At 41.2% G+C, this 19,040-nt stretch overlaps 1 protein-coding gene across 10 annotated transcripts in view; it reads right to left on the reverse strand.

Annotated features, from left to right (window-relative positions):
- FOXP4 (forkhead box P4) overlaps positions 1-19,040 on the reverse strand; it is a 151,694-nt gene that overhangs the window by 72,921 nt on the left and 59,733 nt on the right. For 9 of the 10 annotated variants that reach the window (XM_083509219.1, XM_083509213.1, XM_083509217.1 and 6 more), the window contains one exon: positions 12,323-12,412. In XM_083509219.1, coding sequence (XP_083365345.1) covers positions 12,323-12,412 — 90 coding nt within the window. Of the gene's footprint in view, positions 1-2,446; positions 2,578-12,322; positions 12,413-19,040 lie in introns of those variants that run through there. The other variant, XM_083509212.1, reaches the window with a different exon arrangement.

The raw sequence follows: 19,040 nt of genomic DNA on the forward strand, positions 1-19,040 counted from the left end.
GCCTTCTAAGGTTGCATCTGCCTTTGCTGATCTCCGACCTAAGGCTAGTGTAGGCCAGGCTGTGCATCAGACCTGTACCAAGTTTTCCTATCATCCTGGTATAAGCGACTCCCATCCTACGTGCAGGGGCACTTTAGACTGAGGACAGTGCTGCCACACAGTATCTGTTCAAAACGAGTTCAAATTTTCTTGAAATCAATCACATAAAGCAAGAGCAAGTAGTGATGAAATGCTCAAGCGGGAAAGAGGCTTGGTTCACATGTCACATTAATGTTCAATGGCGCGTGCTGCTCAAAAGACAACACTTCACTCCTCCCAGCTACTTTCTTCAATGTGCCGTGGAAGCAACAAACCAGAGGCTGGCTAGCTTTCATGTGTGAACCAGGCCTCATGGTTTGTTTCTCTCTTGACAAACCATGATGCTAAGCCAATGAGACTTTTTCACCCGCATGTTGCTTGTTCATTTTAAACCAGCGTAATTTAAACTATGGCTTAAAGTGATGTGCAAACCAGTTCAGAGTGTAGCGCATAGGAACAAAATTCTGTCAGGAAGAGTGCAAGAGAACTAACTGCAGTAAGACCAAGTGGGGGGAAATCAGCTACACAGCAGACACACAGGCAGCTCTTTTTCCTCGAGTGAGGCAATGCAGAGGGGCCAGTATTGATCTGTCTTCATTACCCATTTCACTCAAGTTCAAATCAGCAAAATACACTTTTCCACACCAGTGCCCTCTCTGCCACAGCAGACAAAAGAAAAGCAATTTCCTGCAGTTTGCTCCAAACTTGCTACTCCTTCCATGTACCATTCCCCCCCCCCTTCTGCTACAAACATGTCTTCAGATTTCCTCCACAATCTTCCTTCAGAAATGGACGGTCTTGAGGAGAACGGCAAAAGAGAATCTAATGTTGCTTTCTAATCACCAGATTTTTTTCAATAGGCATGATCTTGTTGCAAAATTAGTCTCTGATACAGAATCTAGAAGATCTCTGAAATCCAAAACCATTCCAACTATAGACCTTCTGAAAAGTATTTAGTCCATATGGTTGGAAATAAAACGTGGCCCAGCATAGAGCAAATGCAGCATAGTGGTTAGAGTGCCAGGCTAACATTGCATTGATCCAAGTTCAAATTCCCAGTCATGTGACTTACTTGGTGACATTTAGGCCAATCACATTCTCTTAGTTTAATCTATTTAACAGCACTGTTGTGGGGATAATATGGGGCAGGGAGAGTGGGGAGAAGAGAGAGGAAAATCCTTGCAAGACACCCCAATCTCTTTGGAGGAAAGGCGGGAATGAAATGTAATACAGTGGAACTTCGTGTTACGGATGGGATCCATTCCGGAGGCCTGTCCGTAACATAGAATTGATGCAAACTAAAGCGCCGCGTCTGTGCATGGGTGATTTAGCGCTTCTGCGTGAGCGGCGAAACTGGAAGTAACCCGTTCCGGTACTTCCAGGTTGCCACGGGACGCAACACGAAAACACGTAACCTGAAGCGGACGCAACATGAGGTATGACTGTAAGTAAGAAAATATATAAACAAACGAATAGAAAGTGGCAGCATAGTTACAGGGCTACAGCACTCAAAATGAAATCCTAACACAGAAGAAACTTATGTGTGTGAGGAAAAGCAGCTGAGGAAACCACCACTTAAATAATCAATACTGGCAATTTCACACCTATGTATTATGCTGCAGGAAGCTTACTAGGAACCTAGGGCCAATTTAGCATTTCACTGCAAACATACAGCACAATATTATTACAGTACTATTATTATTACAATTAATTACCTGCCCTTCACCCTAAGGTCCCTGGGCAGGTACAAGGATTATAACCCAACGTTATTATTAAAACACAATTATTACACAATATTAAATAGAGTTTAAGGTGGGTCCAAAAATATACATCTCAAGTGTCAAAAGCCAGGGTAGTCTTCAGCATTTGCTGAAGGTGCCAAAAGCACCTCTGTGGGGAGCCCCACAACATTGGGGCTGCCACAGAGGATGCCCTCTCCCAGACTGCCACCGTCCAATATCTGAGGGCGCTGAACATTCAAAAGGGCCCCCTCTGCCACCAACTATATATGGTAGATGATGTAATAAGGAAATGGCTGACCTGGCATCACACAGTGAGCTTCATGAATGACTATTCTGTCTCCTAAATAAAGTAGAAATAATGGCTGATAAAGGCACCATTAGATCACCTAGGTTAAATCAGAATACGTATTGTGGTAAGACTCGAGATAGCTAATATCTAATTGTTTCATGTCAGCTGGAGTAACACTATCTTCAAAATGCTTCTTCAGGTCCACACGAATTTTGAATCTTTGTCTATAACCTGTTGAAAGCCCAGCTGAAAAGTGACATTCACTTACAAATACAGAGACTGTTGCTACCAGGGCTGATCAAGAATGAATGGTCATTCAATAACTTTAGCAGTTTACCTTCTTGAAATCAAATACGTGTTCCTCTCCTGGACGGAATATGATATTAAAAAAGAATTTAATTACAAAAAAGGAATCAAAGGAATTTTGTTTTAAGTCATCTGATGTCACACATGCTTGGATCTAGAACTAAGAATTGCAGATTACTTCACAATGGAACCAAGAATCAATAAGATGGTGGCAACTTTTAAACCGTTACCCTAAATTACAGCCAAAGTGATTAGGCTTAGTTCTAGCACTTCATTCGGAAAACTGGAAGTTCTCTTTGAACATTTCAAATATTGATACAGTGGTACCTCTGGTTACGGAGGTCCGTTCTTAACCTGAAACTGTTCTTAACCTGAAGCACCACTTTAGCTAATGGGGCCTCCCGCTGCTGCTGCGCCGCCGTGCAATTTCTGTTCTCATCCTGAAGCAAAGTTCTTAACCCGAGGTACTATTTCTGAGTTAGCAGAGTCTGTAACCTGAATCGTATGTAACCTGAAGCTTATGTAACCTGAGGTACCACTGTATCTTTATACTAGGGTGGAATTTTCAGGAGTGACTATTGGTCTGAACCTATGACTGTAGTTTACCCAATTGGAAATAGCAGACACACACACACACAGAGAGAGAGAGAGAGAGAGAGAGAGAGAGAGAGATAGAGAGAGAGAGAGAATGAATGGGAAAACCATCAAGAAAGCAGTTAGGACACAGCTGAAAGTAATGTCATATAGAAGAAAGGCTCATGACTTCTCCACCTGACTGAGAAGTTGCCATCACTAAAATGATTTGACTTTCTCATGTGGCAAATATTATTTTATTCAGTTTATAGAATAACAACAACAATTCAGAAACCTTGCTACCAAAATGTGTGGTCATACATCAGCAGACTTTGCATGGCTGCAAATCACCGGTGAGAAAAATGCCTTAACACCCATGTTTGTTCCAAATGACACAGAAACAACCAAACAACAATAAGGTATATTGTCTGAAATCACATCTCAGCAGCACACCTGAAAATGAACACAAGATAATCTGCCAGGTGAAGTTGAATGGAAGAAATGCTGCGGGTCCAGAGTTTGGACAAGGTGATCCTTAGGTTCCTTGAAGCTCTACAGGTCCATGCACAGTATTATTTTTGATTGATCTCTTCTAGCAAAACATTTATGCACAAATTCAGAATGTTGCATGGTCAATGGAACTTTACATTTTTAAAAGAGTTTGCACTTCACAGATTATTCATGCACATCTGAGAGAATGTTCCTTAAAAATTCTACACCAATAGCATCATACACCGATTCAGTTATCTCATATTACTTCTGATATATCTGGCAACTTTTGGAGAGGTTGGGGTGGGGGGAGAGATTTTCTCCCCATCTCTGGCGGGAATGCCTACAGGTTGTTTTTTTAAAAAATTAGTGTAGAGGTTAGGGTGTCAGACTACGACCTAGGAGACCAGGGTTCAAATCTCTACTTGGCCATGATGAAGCTCACTGGGTGACCTTGGGCCAGTCAGTGCCTCTCAGCCTAATCTACCTCACAGGTTTCTTGGGGGGGATTAAACGAGGAAAAGGAAAGCTCCTTGCAAAAAAAAAAAAAGGGGGTGGGTGGGATATAAAGGCAAAATAAATAATAATAATAATAATAATAATAATAATAATAATAATAATAATAAATATCTGGAATGTAGTTATTGCAGAAAAAAGCAACACATTATGGGTCTCTAAGGGGCAGGAAGATCCTGGTCATTTCTATTTAGTATGGTGGGATTTGATTTTATATAGTTTAGTTTCCGGTTTACAGGTATCTCTCCCCCACACAGCCAAGAGAAATAGGATTGTCGTGATTTTAGATTGGGTGCTTTTATTTAATATGTTTAGGTTTTGTATGTCCTGTCTTTAGTTGGCTATAATATTGAATGTTTTTGTTATTGTTTACATCTCTCTGTGGCTTAATAATAACTTGAAAACTAATGATTTTTTTAAAAAACAGACCATTCAGGCACGTTTATCTATATAGCTAGAATTTTAGGGGAGTAATTTCTGCACTTCTGGTCCACGCGGTCTCCAAAACACAGAGTAGCCTGAGTCTGCACTAGCTTCCCTCTAGTCTTCACAGCTGATAAGAGACCAGTCTGGGCCATGAAGACGGTTAAGCTTAGTGAGTCTTTCTAAAATGCACACACTTTGTAAGACAAGAGCCCAGCCACAAGAATAAAAAGCTGTCATCTGGATGTGGCTCCAAAGAAAGACTGATGAGTTAGGGTCCAGTAGGGGACAGAGGCCCCTGAAGTCAGGTGGCAGGCAGCCAGCTTAGTTCTGTTTATTAAAATTGCATTACAATACCAAATTAGGGCACAGAAAAACACCTTTTAAAAGGAGGTAAAAGTTAGTGAATTTGTTTGACTTAGCTTGCAGTCTTGATGTGGGCAAAATGTTGATTATTTGACATAACGCCATTCATTAAGATCAACAGTCAAAACAAAGTTTTGGCATTCCTTAATATTCACAATGTGTATACCTTGGTATAAGCGCAGTGCTAAAAAGCAGACTATAGGAGACAACTTAGTCTTTCAACCACTACCTGCCCGAAGAACAGTCATAAGTGAGGGAGGGAAAGGGAGGGAGAGAGAGAGAGAAAGGGGGAAGGAGGAAAGGGAGAGAGAGATTTGAGAGCATTTTTACAGCCTGTTCTGGAACTATTTCCCTAGTGCTATCCTTCCCTCTCACTCCCAGCTACTGAGGAGGAAATCTATCAGTTCACTGCCAGTCCAGGATATGGTTACACTTTCACTCCAAACTTGGAAATTGCTGCTTTCCTTTCTGTACCTAGCTGTGCAATTTGTTTAGTTTCAGTCCCTTATACCCTCCTTGTAAAGCAAACAAACAGAAAATCCTTTCAGCTCAGTTCAGAGGCTACTAGACTGAGGGAAGCGCTCTGCTTTCTTTCTTTATGTGGGTAGGGAGAAAGGTTGGGAGGCAGCCACTGCAGCCCTGGCAAGCGAGTGGGAAAAAAGTGAAGTATGTGGTTTTTGCTTCCCCTAAAGGCAGGGAAGCATTCCTGCTCCACTTCAACTTTGCCATAGCGGGGCTCGTGTGGAACTACAAATTCAGATTACTTTGACACATATTTTACAATCACCTCGGTGTACCCCATCACCAAGCCCAGACCTTGGCCCAGGAATCTTGCTATATACATTCTTCATTCTCACCCATATTCTCTACATCTGCACCCCACCCCCCATCCCGCCTGGAGAAACTCTCCTGGTCAATCTCATCCACACCATTCCACTGTTAGATAAACTTCCTTTCAAAGTGAGTCTGCTTAATCCTGTATCTCCCCTCATTCAGATCCTCCTCCAGTTGTAATGCGGGGCATGAGGAGGGGAGAGAGGTTGCTGAGTTATGAGCTATTCCTGACTCATGTCTACAACTTTCACAAGTTCTTTTGCAACACAAAAGGTGGGGAGGGAGACAGGACGTCAGGCTCTGTTAACTCTGAGAAAGCCAGCAGGACAGACAGAGGGGAGGCTGGGAAAGGGTGGACTAGGAAGGGGGAGAGAAAGGAGATTGAAAAACAAAGTGTGAGAGAGAAAACAGACCATGAATGAGTGAGGGTGAAAGGGAAGATAAACAGGCAACGACAGAATGAGACTAGGTTAGAGAGACACAGCTACACAACACATACATACACTTCATAGTTACCAGGAAAAGAAACAGCAGGGGGAGAAAAACAATGAGAAAAATTCCAAAAGATGGGCATGTGTCTCTCTGTGTGTGTATTTGCACACGTGTGTGTGTGCGCGCACGCACACACACAAATATATATAAACACATACACTAAAAAAAAGAGGAGACACTCACAGATTACAGGAATCTGACTTCACCCTTACTGCCTTTGTTCTTTCAAGATATTTTCCATTCAGTGACTGCATTTCCTTCCTGAAAAAGCTATTGGAAAAAGCTGGCTGTTGGCTCGAAAGAAGCCCTGATGAATTATTGCTGTTAATATCAGCAGTGATTTTGCCTTCTTCACTTTCAGTTAAACTCATTAATGGAGATGGCGGCCCGTCTGGTACCTTCACAGAAGGGCTACTCCTTTCAGGGCAGGTGTTATAGAGGCCCGAGGGAAAGAGGAGGAGGTGGTGGTTTAGAAGAGAAGGAAAAATGTTTCAGGCCAGGTCTGGATTCCATCATATCCCACAAACTCCCTTAAGAGATGGCATTTTTATAGTGCATTTTCAAGACTGGAAAAGACCCATTAGGGCATAAAGACAGTCTCCCTGCCAATATAGGATTTTCCCCTATAGCCATCTGCCTTTTCTAAATTTACTGCATTTCAAGTAATGGTCTTCCATAGCCACTGTTCCAATATAGGAGGTGCTTGGGCCTAATCCAAAGCTTGTTGAAAAAACAATGAAGTCAGTGGAAAACTCCCAGCAGGGCTCCATTTAAAACTTCTTGGAATAAAGTAAAGTCACCTAATATATTGCCAGGAACTTACAGACACTCCTGAAGGAGAGAGATCAGAACATATAAGCAAAGCTATTTTGTGGAATGGATACTGTGAAAGCTTAGAACTGGTTCCAATGTTATTTTTCATTGATCAGGTTTGGAAAATTGGGGTGGAGAAGAGTCCAAAAGACCCTAACCTTCATTGCACTGTAATGGTTAGAGATGCCGAAACTGACACATTAAACTGGTAAAATCCCCCAAAATGGCTTTAGTTTTGCTAATCCTAGTCCCATCTGGCTGTTCTGAAGATTAACATCTTCAACAATATTTTAAGACATGAATAGGGGTGCTGGACATCAGATGAAGCCTTATTGCCTTCAGTGCCAACAATGGTGCCTTGAAGGTAAGTGAGCCTATACCAATTTCGATCTGATAGGTTTAGAAATAGGCAGCCAAGTGAAAAAATAAATGCAACAGACCTAGATGAGAAGAGAGCTTAAACACTCAAGATCAAACTGCAGGTATGTGGTTCCAAACTAAATAGAATAAATGAGAGGGGAACACAACAAGCAATATAATCCCCTTGCTTTATCCCAGACATATTTCAACAGAAAGAAAATGAGAACAAACAGTGCTGAGACCACTGCATAGATTTGGTTCCCTGGGGTGTCCAGAAAAGCAGAAGGCAGCCTCCCCCATCTCCATACTCTCATCCACTGGGTTTCCTCCATTTCCAGCAGACTGTGGAGGCAGTTCAGTTTGGTATAGGCGGGACCTTCAGCTCCAGGAGAGCACATACTAATTACTTTCCTTTGTTAATTAAACCCACGTGGCTCTAATAAGGTAACCTGCTGTTCGCCGATAAATTTAATTAGCCTGAAGGGAGAGCCCCTCCACACAGCTATTTAAAATTGTCACTTTCCATTCACTTGGGCTTCCCCCCCTTCTCTTGCTGTTCCTCCTTTAGACCTGAATTTATGCTCATTTTGCAAGCCCTTTCATGTCCCAAACCTGCTGCCCTCAATGGCATGTACATGTTCAGTGACCTCCATCTTGGCAACATCTCTAGGGACATTCAAAGCTGAAAGCAGGACACTTTTATAGCTTTGCATCTGAAGAGCGGGCTTTGTGCTTTGGGTGTAACTTATTCAGAGTGTAACTAGGTGTTACAAGAAGCACAGAACTGCTGCCTCTCCACGTCTCTCTCACCCTCTTCCTCATAGTGTCTACATTAACACAATGTGTGATGTGATGTCATCATGCTATGCATTGCCCTTGTGTCATATCATTGGCTGTCATTTATCGGAGAGGGGCAGAGCACAACGTGACAACATAATGTCAAGCATGATAGGAAATGTTTTGAAGAAGAGTGGAAGAGAGACACGGAGCAACAAAAGATCTTTGAGTGCATCCAACATCTTTCTGAATCACACAGAATGAACAATAATCTGCAGCTCATGTTTTGAGCATTATATTGTGAGGGGGCAGGGCTTGCAAAGATATATATTTGATGGTCAATGTTCCACTTCTGAGGAGGTTTCATTGATCAAAAGCCACGTATTCTTCTAAGGCCACCCTGCCCACCTTGTAGTTTTCAACATTTCTACAAATGACCAAAGACTACACAGCGTCATTTTCCATTATCCCACACTAGGTATTCAGGCAAAAGGGTCAGATTCCCACACCCCAACCACCACCTGTGTGTCTGGCTCCTACAGCCCCCTTACTAGGCTAACACATCATTTTTTTAATCTATTAACTGGAAGCACTTCACGATTAATTATGTTGCCACGGACTCAGCTATGCTGCCTCAAGCCCTCACCTGTTTCCTTTCACTGAAAGGCTTTGGCCTTACTTGGTCAAATATTAAAGTCCACATGGCTGCAAAATCAGCTTTTTGCCATCCAGTGGAATGTCTCTTTTTAACACGTCTTATTTTAATGACTCTAACAAGGTTCAGCCAACATGCTTCTGTCTCTTCCTCCTTGTGCTTCACAACTGAATCTCTTTTAAAATTACTTCACTCATGAAGACACCATCTGAACCCTTGGTAACTTGCCAGCTCTCTTGGCTATCCTACACCATCCTTGTTGCTCTTACACCAACTTGACATCTTAGCAAGGTAGCTGCTATGTTTGGACCCCCTTTAAGAACACAACTTAAAACATAAGGTAGCATCTGACTTCCACACCTTCCAATGGCTAGTTTCGCCTGTGTATTCTTCTACTCTGTCTGCAGATGGCAGGTAGTTGTAGCATTCCTCAGATCTCTGTCATGCTCTGGCCATCTACACTGGACAGGGTTTGTCTGTCTGTCTGTTTGTTTGTTTGTTTGTTTTGGGGGGAAACATCTAGTTCTCTCTTTGCGTGGTATGGAGGCCCTTCTAAATGGATATCCCACATCGGCTCACTGTCTCTCTCACTGGATTGTCAAGACAATTTCACACTGCCATGAGATGCAGAACGTTAATTGTCCAGATCTGTTTTTTGCACACTCCAATAGCTTCATGATGACTCTACAGCTGTCAAGAGACATAGCCATCACTAAGATCCACAGGGCAGCAACCTGGTCCACAGGTTTGACTTTTGCTAAGCAGTACAAACTGGACATGAAGCAGCCTTCACGATTCCTGCCCTGAATGAGATCTCACAGCATTGCTGCCCATTTCCTCTTTACAATGAAAGAACAAAATATTCTCCCCTATGAGGGGTTGCACAGAATCCATGAGTAAGAAACAAATAATTGCTCAACTGTTATTTTTAAAAATAGGTATCATGTGCAGTCACACATCTCACCCTCCATCCAAACACTATGAAAATATCCAGAGGATCATGACTATTTTTACTTGTCTTATAGGACCTCTCTGCAATGGTTAGGGGATGGGACTGAGCAGAAAGTAGTGACGGTGCCTGCTAACTTCATTTATTATCAGTTATTGAGGATGGGCAAGGGAGCCATTACTCCTGGTCTTCCTGAGCTTTCTATAAATTAATGCCTGTGGTATTGTGCTAGCACACTCTCATTTATGGGGCTACACAGAATCCAAGAATGCACTGATTATGGTGAGTGTATGACCTTTCATCTGGGGGACACATGCACCCAAATTCACTGACCAGTATGAAATCAGGTAATTACAGAGTGAATGGCAGTTGTGTCAGAACTGGATAAGTTATGACATCAGTGGTCTATTTAAAAAATCATTTAGCTTCTCACTCTCCAATTGAAATCACGAAGAAATAGTTAAGATGAAATAGTCTAGGATGGCATTATAACAGATAGGATCATCTAACTCAGAATTGTCAGGTCATTATTAGCTCCAGTCATGGCCTTAAGTAGAACTCTCTCTTGCTATCCAGGATCATTTAGCTGAAGATGGCAGGGGCTGAGCGCAGGATCTTATGCATGCAAAGTATATGCTCTGATATGGAGACTTCACTAACATGGTCACAGGGATATGCTTTAGCTAAATAGGAATCAATAGGGGAAGGGACATAAACTTAGAGTGAGATCAAATAAAATGGTGGACAGATATGACAGTCCGAAAGGATGAAGACAGCAAGGAAGTGGGTGGGCAAGCAAAGACAGGGTTGATTAACCCATTTGGCTATGTCTTTATTTTCTATTTAGATTGATAAGATATACATAGTAAAAGATAACTAAACAGATCTTGTTTATAAAACATTAAAAAGTCAAAACATATTTAAATAAAAAGAAGAAAGAAAATAAGAAAAGAGTATGAGGGAAATTAAGCATAAAGTAACAATTGACCAGTATATATTGCTCAGCAGCCTGGTTAATTATGAGGCAAACCTGTTATTACAATTAAACAAATGAAAATAAAGCATGAATATTTTGTGAATTTAAAATTATAAACTCAGTTGTTCTGTGAGTTTACTGGGAGCACAGCCCTCCTTGCTTCTTTTATAAATAAGAAAGTTAGTAGTAAGAGGTTTATTCCCTTTTCATGCCACTACAGAATATATAGGGGTTTAGGAGATTTCCAATTAGCAGCTATTATTTGCCTCACTGTTGTCAAAAGGAAAGCAGTTAATTCCAGACTTTCTTTAACTATTCCCTTTATAGCAACGTTATAGCAAGATTTCCATAAACACTGCCGCCATTTATGGCATCTCACTGACATGGCAACATCTCAAATGTGAAGTGTCCCAAATAAACAAATCCACAGGAGCAATAGGCAGTGGCCAATTTCCTTCTGAGCCTAATCAACTAGTGGTTCAAAGATGAGCCTAGATCATGTTTTGGCATGCTACCGTTCTGTTACTAAAGTGGGTTGAACAGTAGGAGCAAAACTGCACTCTGTGCTGGTGACAAGTGCTACAGATTGCCAGTCTGTCATGAAACAGTGCAATTTCACCTGAAAATGGAGTACATGTGGCCCATGTGGCTGTGTGAATCCAGTCCTTAAAGAAAAAGGCTCAAAGCCCAACCGTGCCATATCACATACTAATGCAGAATATTGGCAGGCGTTTAGTCCTCAGCAAGCTCGTCTACATCTTATTGTTTAACATTCTTTGTAGAACCTGGGAATGCTGCCATAGGTTCTTGCTACCCCAGAGCACTATGGCATCCAGCAACTCTGATGCTTTTCTCAGTACACTCTCCTCCAGCCTCAAAACCTAAAAAAAGCTTCCAATAACACATCTGCTTCCACATATCAGAATCCAACTCACTGCTCTGAGCCACTTTAAACATCATATCCATAATGGGAATCAAACACACAGGTGTCTTAACCAAGTTCTGCCCAAATGGCTCTATCAGTCAAAAGTATGTATGTATGTATGTATGTATGTATGTATGTATTTACTGTCCTTCATCATAAGATCTCAGGGCGGTTCACAGAAGTTAATCTACAAGAATACAGATGCTACTCTCACTTCAAGTTCATAGAATCATAGAATACAATCCAGATGTTTCTACCTTCCTCCGATATTAACTCTCAATGAATTAAATAATTTCAGTGCAATTCTCCAGAAGTACTCAACAAGTACAAAGTTCTATAAATGGTATTTAAGCCATATGACCTTGAATGACATCTTTAAATAGTTGTTTTGCTTGTTTTGGCAATGTAAAATTTAGTATGGGTGCCACAATTAATATATATATATACACCAAGAATGTATTCAGGAGTGACAACCTCATCAATCAACTGAAATGGAAGGTGGCCTACTAGGTAAATACCAGCTTGGAACATGGAACAAAAATTAAATTACCATCTGTGTAATGGAAACAACCATAGTGCAATACCTCCAAAGACCACAGTAACATTAGGTATATAAGGAATACTAATATATCTTAATACTATAGTATTTAAGAACCAAAAGTTTGTAATTCAGAGGATCAGCAGTGAGTTTTTTAAAATCACATCAGGAAGCATAGCTTTTCAGAGGCACTTTTTGCCAGAAAGCTCTTATCCTCTCACCTGGACTGCTGGCTGCTTATTTTCATTGCTGCTGGGAGAAGTCAGCCCTGTTGCCTGTTGCAGAAGGAACTGCCGTGCTACCTGAAGAGCCTGGAGGGAAAGATATATAGTACAGGATGAAGATTTAAAAAGTGGAGTCTCTTTTTATATTCTTTCCAATGCAAACTTGCCATCAAATTTGAAAAATAACTACTCACATACTCAAGACAGCAGATCAAATATTACTTGCCAAAGTAGTTTGTATTAAGCATGCAACACTGGCACAGAAAGACCACAAATAGCAGGACCTCCATGAAGCCAGGCATTTCTATTCCACCATTGTGAAGGTTCACATTACCAGAAAGATCAGAGACCAAAGAATGATCCAGGATGCTGGAACACTAAGCTAAAACAGAAATAGTCCTCACCAGCTATCAGCATGGGAGACTACTGGAACTCCAACATAAGAGCCATATTAATAAGGAAATAACATTTAAGAAGATAGATCCAAGGGAATGAAATTTATTTTCTTGATCTGATTTTCTCTGTGTCCATATCCCACTCCAATCTCATAGCAACACAGAGATAGTGCAGCGTCAAGTAGCTGCATATTGTTTTTAGGATGGAGAGGATGGGATCAATAGTCTTTTGGCAACAGTCAAAAAGAATAGGCATCCATTGACCTAACTCAATTTAGATTTACCCCACTCCACCTTGGTCTTTCAGGTCTCAAATACAAGCATAGATTATGTCTGTACACAGATTGGTCTAGATGGGCCAATATACCTTCAAGAATGACATTCTGGATACAGATTGTTAAAAATCCTGCCAGATTCAAATATTCTAGGCAGCTGAGAATAAAATTTGTATAACAAATTAAGTAGTCACTACATATAGAACTATGGGTATTTTTTACTTACTTGTTCTATTAAGATACCATGTTTCAGCCAAGACTCCCAACACATAATCCAAAATTTAAAACTACTAAAAAACACCCACTACAAAAAGAAACCAGTTGTACATAATATACAACAGAATTCTCTCAGGCAGACTAATGGTTCAATCAGGAGCTGCTGGAATGGGCTCTCTGGCCTGTGCTTCCTCACTTCTGTCTTCCTTCAAGACACACAGGACTTTAAGTATCCCCAGTGAAGATGGGGAAAGGGCTTCTCCCCCTTCTTCAGGCCACTGATATGTCTCTTCAGGAGCTGATGGCATTCCTGTGCGTGATCACAGGCAATGGCTAGCCTGGTAAGCTCAACAACAAACCATGACTGGCAAGCAGAGGGTGGAGAGCTGAAGAAGTGGAAAATAGAAAGGTGTGCATGAAGGCATGGTACTTTAAAAAAGAACACACAGGCATGGGAGGGAAGTGCACTCTAATATGTCACATCACAGCAGCCATACCGCAGAGGGAAAAAGCCTATGCTTGCAAAGAGCAGAGGAGAGGGGTTTCATTCAGGAGCCAAGAGCAGACTGCAAGCAGAGAATAACCCCTAACACAAACAATCCTGTGGTACCAAAAGCGGCTGCTCCCAAAGCCCCACTTCCTCATACGTTTCTTATTTTTGCTTTGAGAAGAATTATTTTTTTAAAAAATTGGTACATTTCTGAACAACAAAGTCATTGTAGCCCTGCCTGCAAGACAGGTTTTTATTACAGCATAGAGACAGGAGGGGGGAGCACGGAGGTAGAGGTCGACGGGTCATAGCCCAGCTTGGCGGTGCTGCAAACAGCATGTGGGTTCCACTGAGCTGTCAACACCGCAGCCGTAAATCAAGACTCTGGCTTCCAAAGGGCGGCTGTGCTCTCCCCAGTCAGCAGAGGCACTTGCAGGGTGTGTCCCAGAGAAAGAACCGCTTGTTAATTTTCCACATTTCCAGCTATAAAGAACAAAGTTACTTTCCGTCAGGCATTTAAACCTTACATACTGTACCGTACTCTCTCTGTTTGGAGGAGCAGCTGATTTTCAACACATGGATCAAATTAGTGTGTGCACACTTACCCGTATGCAATATAATTGCATACACCATGGCATGTAAATGCAAGACAGAGACTGTATTGTTGTAGCTACGAATGAGACTGATGCATAACTTAAACATGGGCACAACCTAGTTTTGCAGTGTAGATAGATATGCATGTGTGCTACGTGCAACGCATATGGACACACATTGTAAACAAGAGTATCTACACACATGTTACAAAGTGATCTCATGAATATCTCTCATGCATACACCATATCTGGGAACACAGCAGGGATGTTTGCAAGTAATTTTATTTCTACGACAGTATTCAGCACAATTATAAGGAAGAACATACTGATCACACAGCTATGAAAAACACATGAGCAATTTTTAAAATGTATTTTAATATTATAAAGTTTCAATATGATCTGTGTTGCATACTGCATATACATCAGATATACCATGCATGTAAACTTTAAAGGTTAGCATCACTATAGGTTTGAAAGCACACCATATGTGCGTCTTTAAGGCAGACACCCAATTTTTTCCCAGCTGACTTTACATTAAGACACCACACAGATGTCCAAAGGATACCAGGTGTTTTATTACAGTTTCACTAAATGCTAAAAGAAGTGCAAGATTGCAAACACAGTCTTTAGAAGCAGCTTATTGGCTAAAAAGCAACAAAGTTACAGACACTTCCTCAGTCACACAAACAGTGCTAAAAGTCTCTTATAGCAACTTCTCCACCCACCCACAATATCAACAAACCTAATACAATTGTCAGTCATATAAAACTCAAAAACATGCTCCTAAATATGTACTTTACAGGACAAACAAGCACTGAAACTGCATTGTGTTCATTTGAGAAGGCATGCAGCAACAATGGAAAATGCCACAGACTAAATAATTTTTGGACTTGGTGTTTTCAATAAAGTTCACTGGTCTACATGTCAACACATGAAAAGTAAGATATCAACAGTCCATTTCTGTATAAATAGTTCTATAAATCTAAGGTGGTGTGTGTTGCCTTCTTCGGAAATGAAAGCGATGTTTCCTTGGATTTGCCTACTATACAGGCATCAACCAAAATGACAAAAGAAAACAGTCGCAATGAAATCCCATTCAAAATTCAACAGGTTTAAAGTTTCAGCTGCACCATCTGGCTTCCAAATACCTGTGGCAACAGCTCAGACAGCACTTTCATCCTCTTCCAATGTGTACAGAACAGCCTGCGCCTTCCCTTTAAAAGCTTCCATTTTGCAGCAATTTTTGCCCAAGGACAGTTGCCCCAAGGAAGGGTGGATTTGACTGCAATTTAAGAGGGTTGGGTTTTAGTCATGGCACAGTTGTACTGACCTTCCATGTGACGTGGACTGAATCCATTCCGCTCTGTGTCCTTATTGACTAAAGTGTGGATTTATAATATCACTGACCTCACAAGAAATAACACCCAACTGAAAAGGTAAGTTCAAGGATTGTTGTAAAATCCTTCCAACAATTTGACAAATGAAGAAATAGAGGCTCAGAAGAGAAGATAACTGTTCCTTTATAGCGCAGAGTAAGAATCAGGAACAAAACTGGAGTCTTATTTCACCTAACTCTCCGACCCTCGGAAAGTCTTTCAGCACTTCACACGTCTGCTTCCTAATCTCTCTTTCAATGCTTCACTATTTTAATTAATTATGCTTCATTAGTTCAATCAATCAATTAATTAGCCAATCAAAGTTCAAGAGGAGTCCTACACAAATTGAGGAGAGAAAAGAGCTCTACTACAACACTAGTGCCATAATGATCGGAAGGCCAGCTTGCCAGAAGAAACTGGGATGCTGTAGCCAGCTGTATGAAGTCTCCAATAGACCCCATTTTAATTGCATTAGCCACACAACAGTAGCTTTGTTCACAAGGGGACAGCAGGGACAGCCCCCTGTTTTATGGGCTTTGGGAACCCTGTAAAGTCTGTGTGAGTTTATTAAGCCTGGTAGTGGCTTGTGCAAGAAGAATACGGCTCGTGACGGGTGCCGGAACATGTCAAGAGGGCACCAAGCCAGGCTGGTACGCAGGAGACCTGCTGCTCGATTAAGGGGATGCACAGCATGGTGCATGAGAGCCAAGGGAACGGTGGACAGAATATAAGAGGCCCACCCCATACAAGCTCTCATGGGGGAATTTAATTCACTCCCTGCTGACTCTCTCACTTTGTTGTGCTCTGAAGCAAGAAATTACAAGATTTACAGGGAAAAATGACATGGCCTTACAGTCTCACACTGGGGTCTCCCTGTAACAACTATGCAGCTCACCCACAGAAGGCCATACAATCAGGAATGGGAGAAAAATGAGCAGGGGGAAAAAACACAAAACTAGGACACAGAAGTATACATGGCTCCACTTTTCAAACAGCAAATTCCAACACAGTAGAGACGCTTCTCCATAATTATTTTAAAGTCAACATGCTAGTCATATGTACTGGTAGCCAACATTTTTTTTTTATAGGCAGCATACAATTTTCCAACCACCTGACAATATGGAAACTAGTAGTTTGCTCTCAATCCATTTAAAAGGAAAGCTCACCCCCACTACCACCACGAAATAGGTAGAAACAGGCATGTGCCTTCAGTTCAAGAACCTAATTGCCTGGTTATTTGGAAAAGTTTGGATTTTCTCATAAATGTTTAAATGAATTATAATTTTATACCTCTCCCCTAAACTGAAAGTAAGAACAAATGAAATTCTTTAAGAACCATTTGGTCTGGACCAGGTTATCAGATAGGGCTGCCTTCTGATTTATGTTTGGAACCACTGATTGCATGTGCAATCAGTTGGAAGAGGGCGATTTGTGGTTTTGTTCATTATCAAGTATAATTTAAATTAGCTTTATACATGGATGTGTTATTATTATTCATTAGTAGACCTGAAACACCCAAAGCAGAATTAATAAAGAGTAATTAATAGCTTGGGTAGACTATTCAGGATATACAAGTAATTGGGCAAAATCTGAATTAATACCAGTGGGCAATTGCAGACAACTTACTTTGTATACTAACTGGTGATTTTGTTGGTGCCCAGAGGTCTTAACATAGCTAGGTATTTTGGTTCCAGGAGATATTCATCAAACAATTACACTGAATTTGAATCAGTTGATAAAGGTTTTCCAGTGATTTGGAACAATGAGCCTCACTCAAATTTAATATTTGGGGTTAGGTTAATGCACTTTAGATGAATATTTTGTCATGGATAATAAATATACTATGTGGTGTTTCGTTGCATAATCTCCAAGTATCTTTTCAAAGGACTAATGACATATTTCAGAAGTTTATGCAGGATAATTCTACACTACATTTTTCACTTAAGAGAATGCAGCTGCCAATATTGGAAGGAGGCAGATATTAGTTTACATGACAGGGCATATTTGTCAGCATGTACAAAAGATTGGCAATTTTTTCCCTTCCTTGAATTCCCCAGCTTGGGCAATTTTAGAGATGGCTTATTTGGCACCCTTATTTAGATGGTTAGTGCTGGGGTCTAGGTTTCATAAAAGAAAAGATACTATGCCACGTAACAGACAACTAAACTTGTAAACTGTTGTTTATAAGTGTTACAAGGGTTTTTTTGGGGGGGGGGTCATACTCCTCTGATGCCTTGATCCAGCAACTGTTTAAAGCTAATCAAGCCTTCTAATTCCAGGCAATAACCAAACTAGCTTCCTGGTGAGGTGGTGGAGGATTAAAGGGCTCGGCGTGAGACAGCAAATGGGCGGGGGGCCCTTCTCAACAGAAAAAGCCAGAGTTGAGAGCAGAGTTTACCAGTGATGTGACCTAAAAGTAAAGCAGCAGGCTAGAGAGAGCCATGTCTGATTTCTGCTGGAATCCAAGGCTGTGGGCAATGGGGTGTTAATAAGGTGAATCCCTCCATTATTGGCTCAGGTTGTATATATGTGTAAATAAACCATAGATCATAAAGACACCACAGTCTCCACTGTCCCTAATTCCAAAAGGAAACACACAACCCTAGGCAAGCATCTGGAACCCCTGGAATCTCACACGGCTTGGGAGGGGAGGGGAGGAAGTCAATAACCAGGTGCTGGTTTTAACCTTCAAAGCCCTATACGGCCTAGGACCCTCGTACCTACGGGACCGCCTCTCCTAGTATGCCCCACAGAGGAACTTACGGTCTTCAAATAAAAACATCTTGAAGGTCCCAGGCCACAGAGAGGTTAGGCTGGCCTCAACTAGAGCCAGGGTCTTTTCGGCTGCGGCTCCAACCTGGTGGAACGCTCTGTCACAAGAGACAAGGGCCCTGCAGGACTTGACATCTTTCCGCAGGGCCTGCAAGACAGAGCTGTTCCACCAGGCCTTTGGTCAGGGCACAGCCTGACTCCCTCCTTTGGCAATCTTTACAATACCTTAGTTTATGGTTGCCATAAATTTTGATTTTAATTAATTCTTATGATGTTTTTATAATGTTGCACTATTTTAGTGTTGTTAGCCGCCCTGAGCCCGGCTTCGGCTGGGGAGGGCGGGATATAAATAAAATTTATTATTATTAATAATAAATGTATAGTATAATAAAATATGTTTAATTTATAATGTAGAATTTGAAAAATTAATATATTATATTATTATATTTAAAAAATGGAATCTCACAAAGCTTGGAGATTGGTGTGGAGTGCAACAATAAGATCTAGAACTCAGGTGTGGAATAGGGAATTAGAGGGCATCATGCAGCCCAAACAATGAAAATTTGCTTTAGAGTCTGTATGGAAAATTTCCTTAGAC

The sequence above is a fragment of the Podarcis liolepis genome (assembly GCF_965112155.1).
Source record: "Podarcis liolepis genome assembly, chromosome: 6".
Taxonomy (NCBI): Eukaryota; Metazoa; Chordata; class Lepidosauria; order Squamata; family Lacertidae; genus Podarcis; species Podarcis liolepis.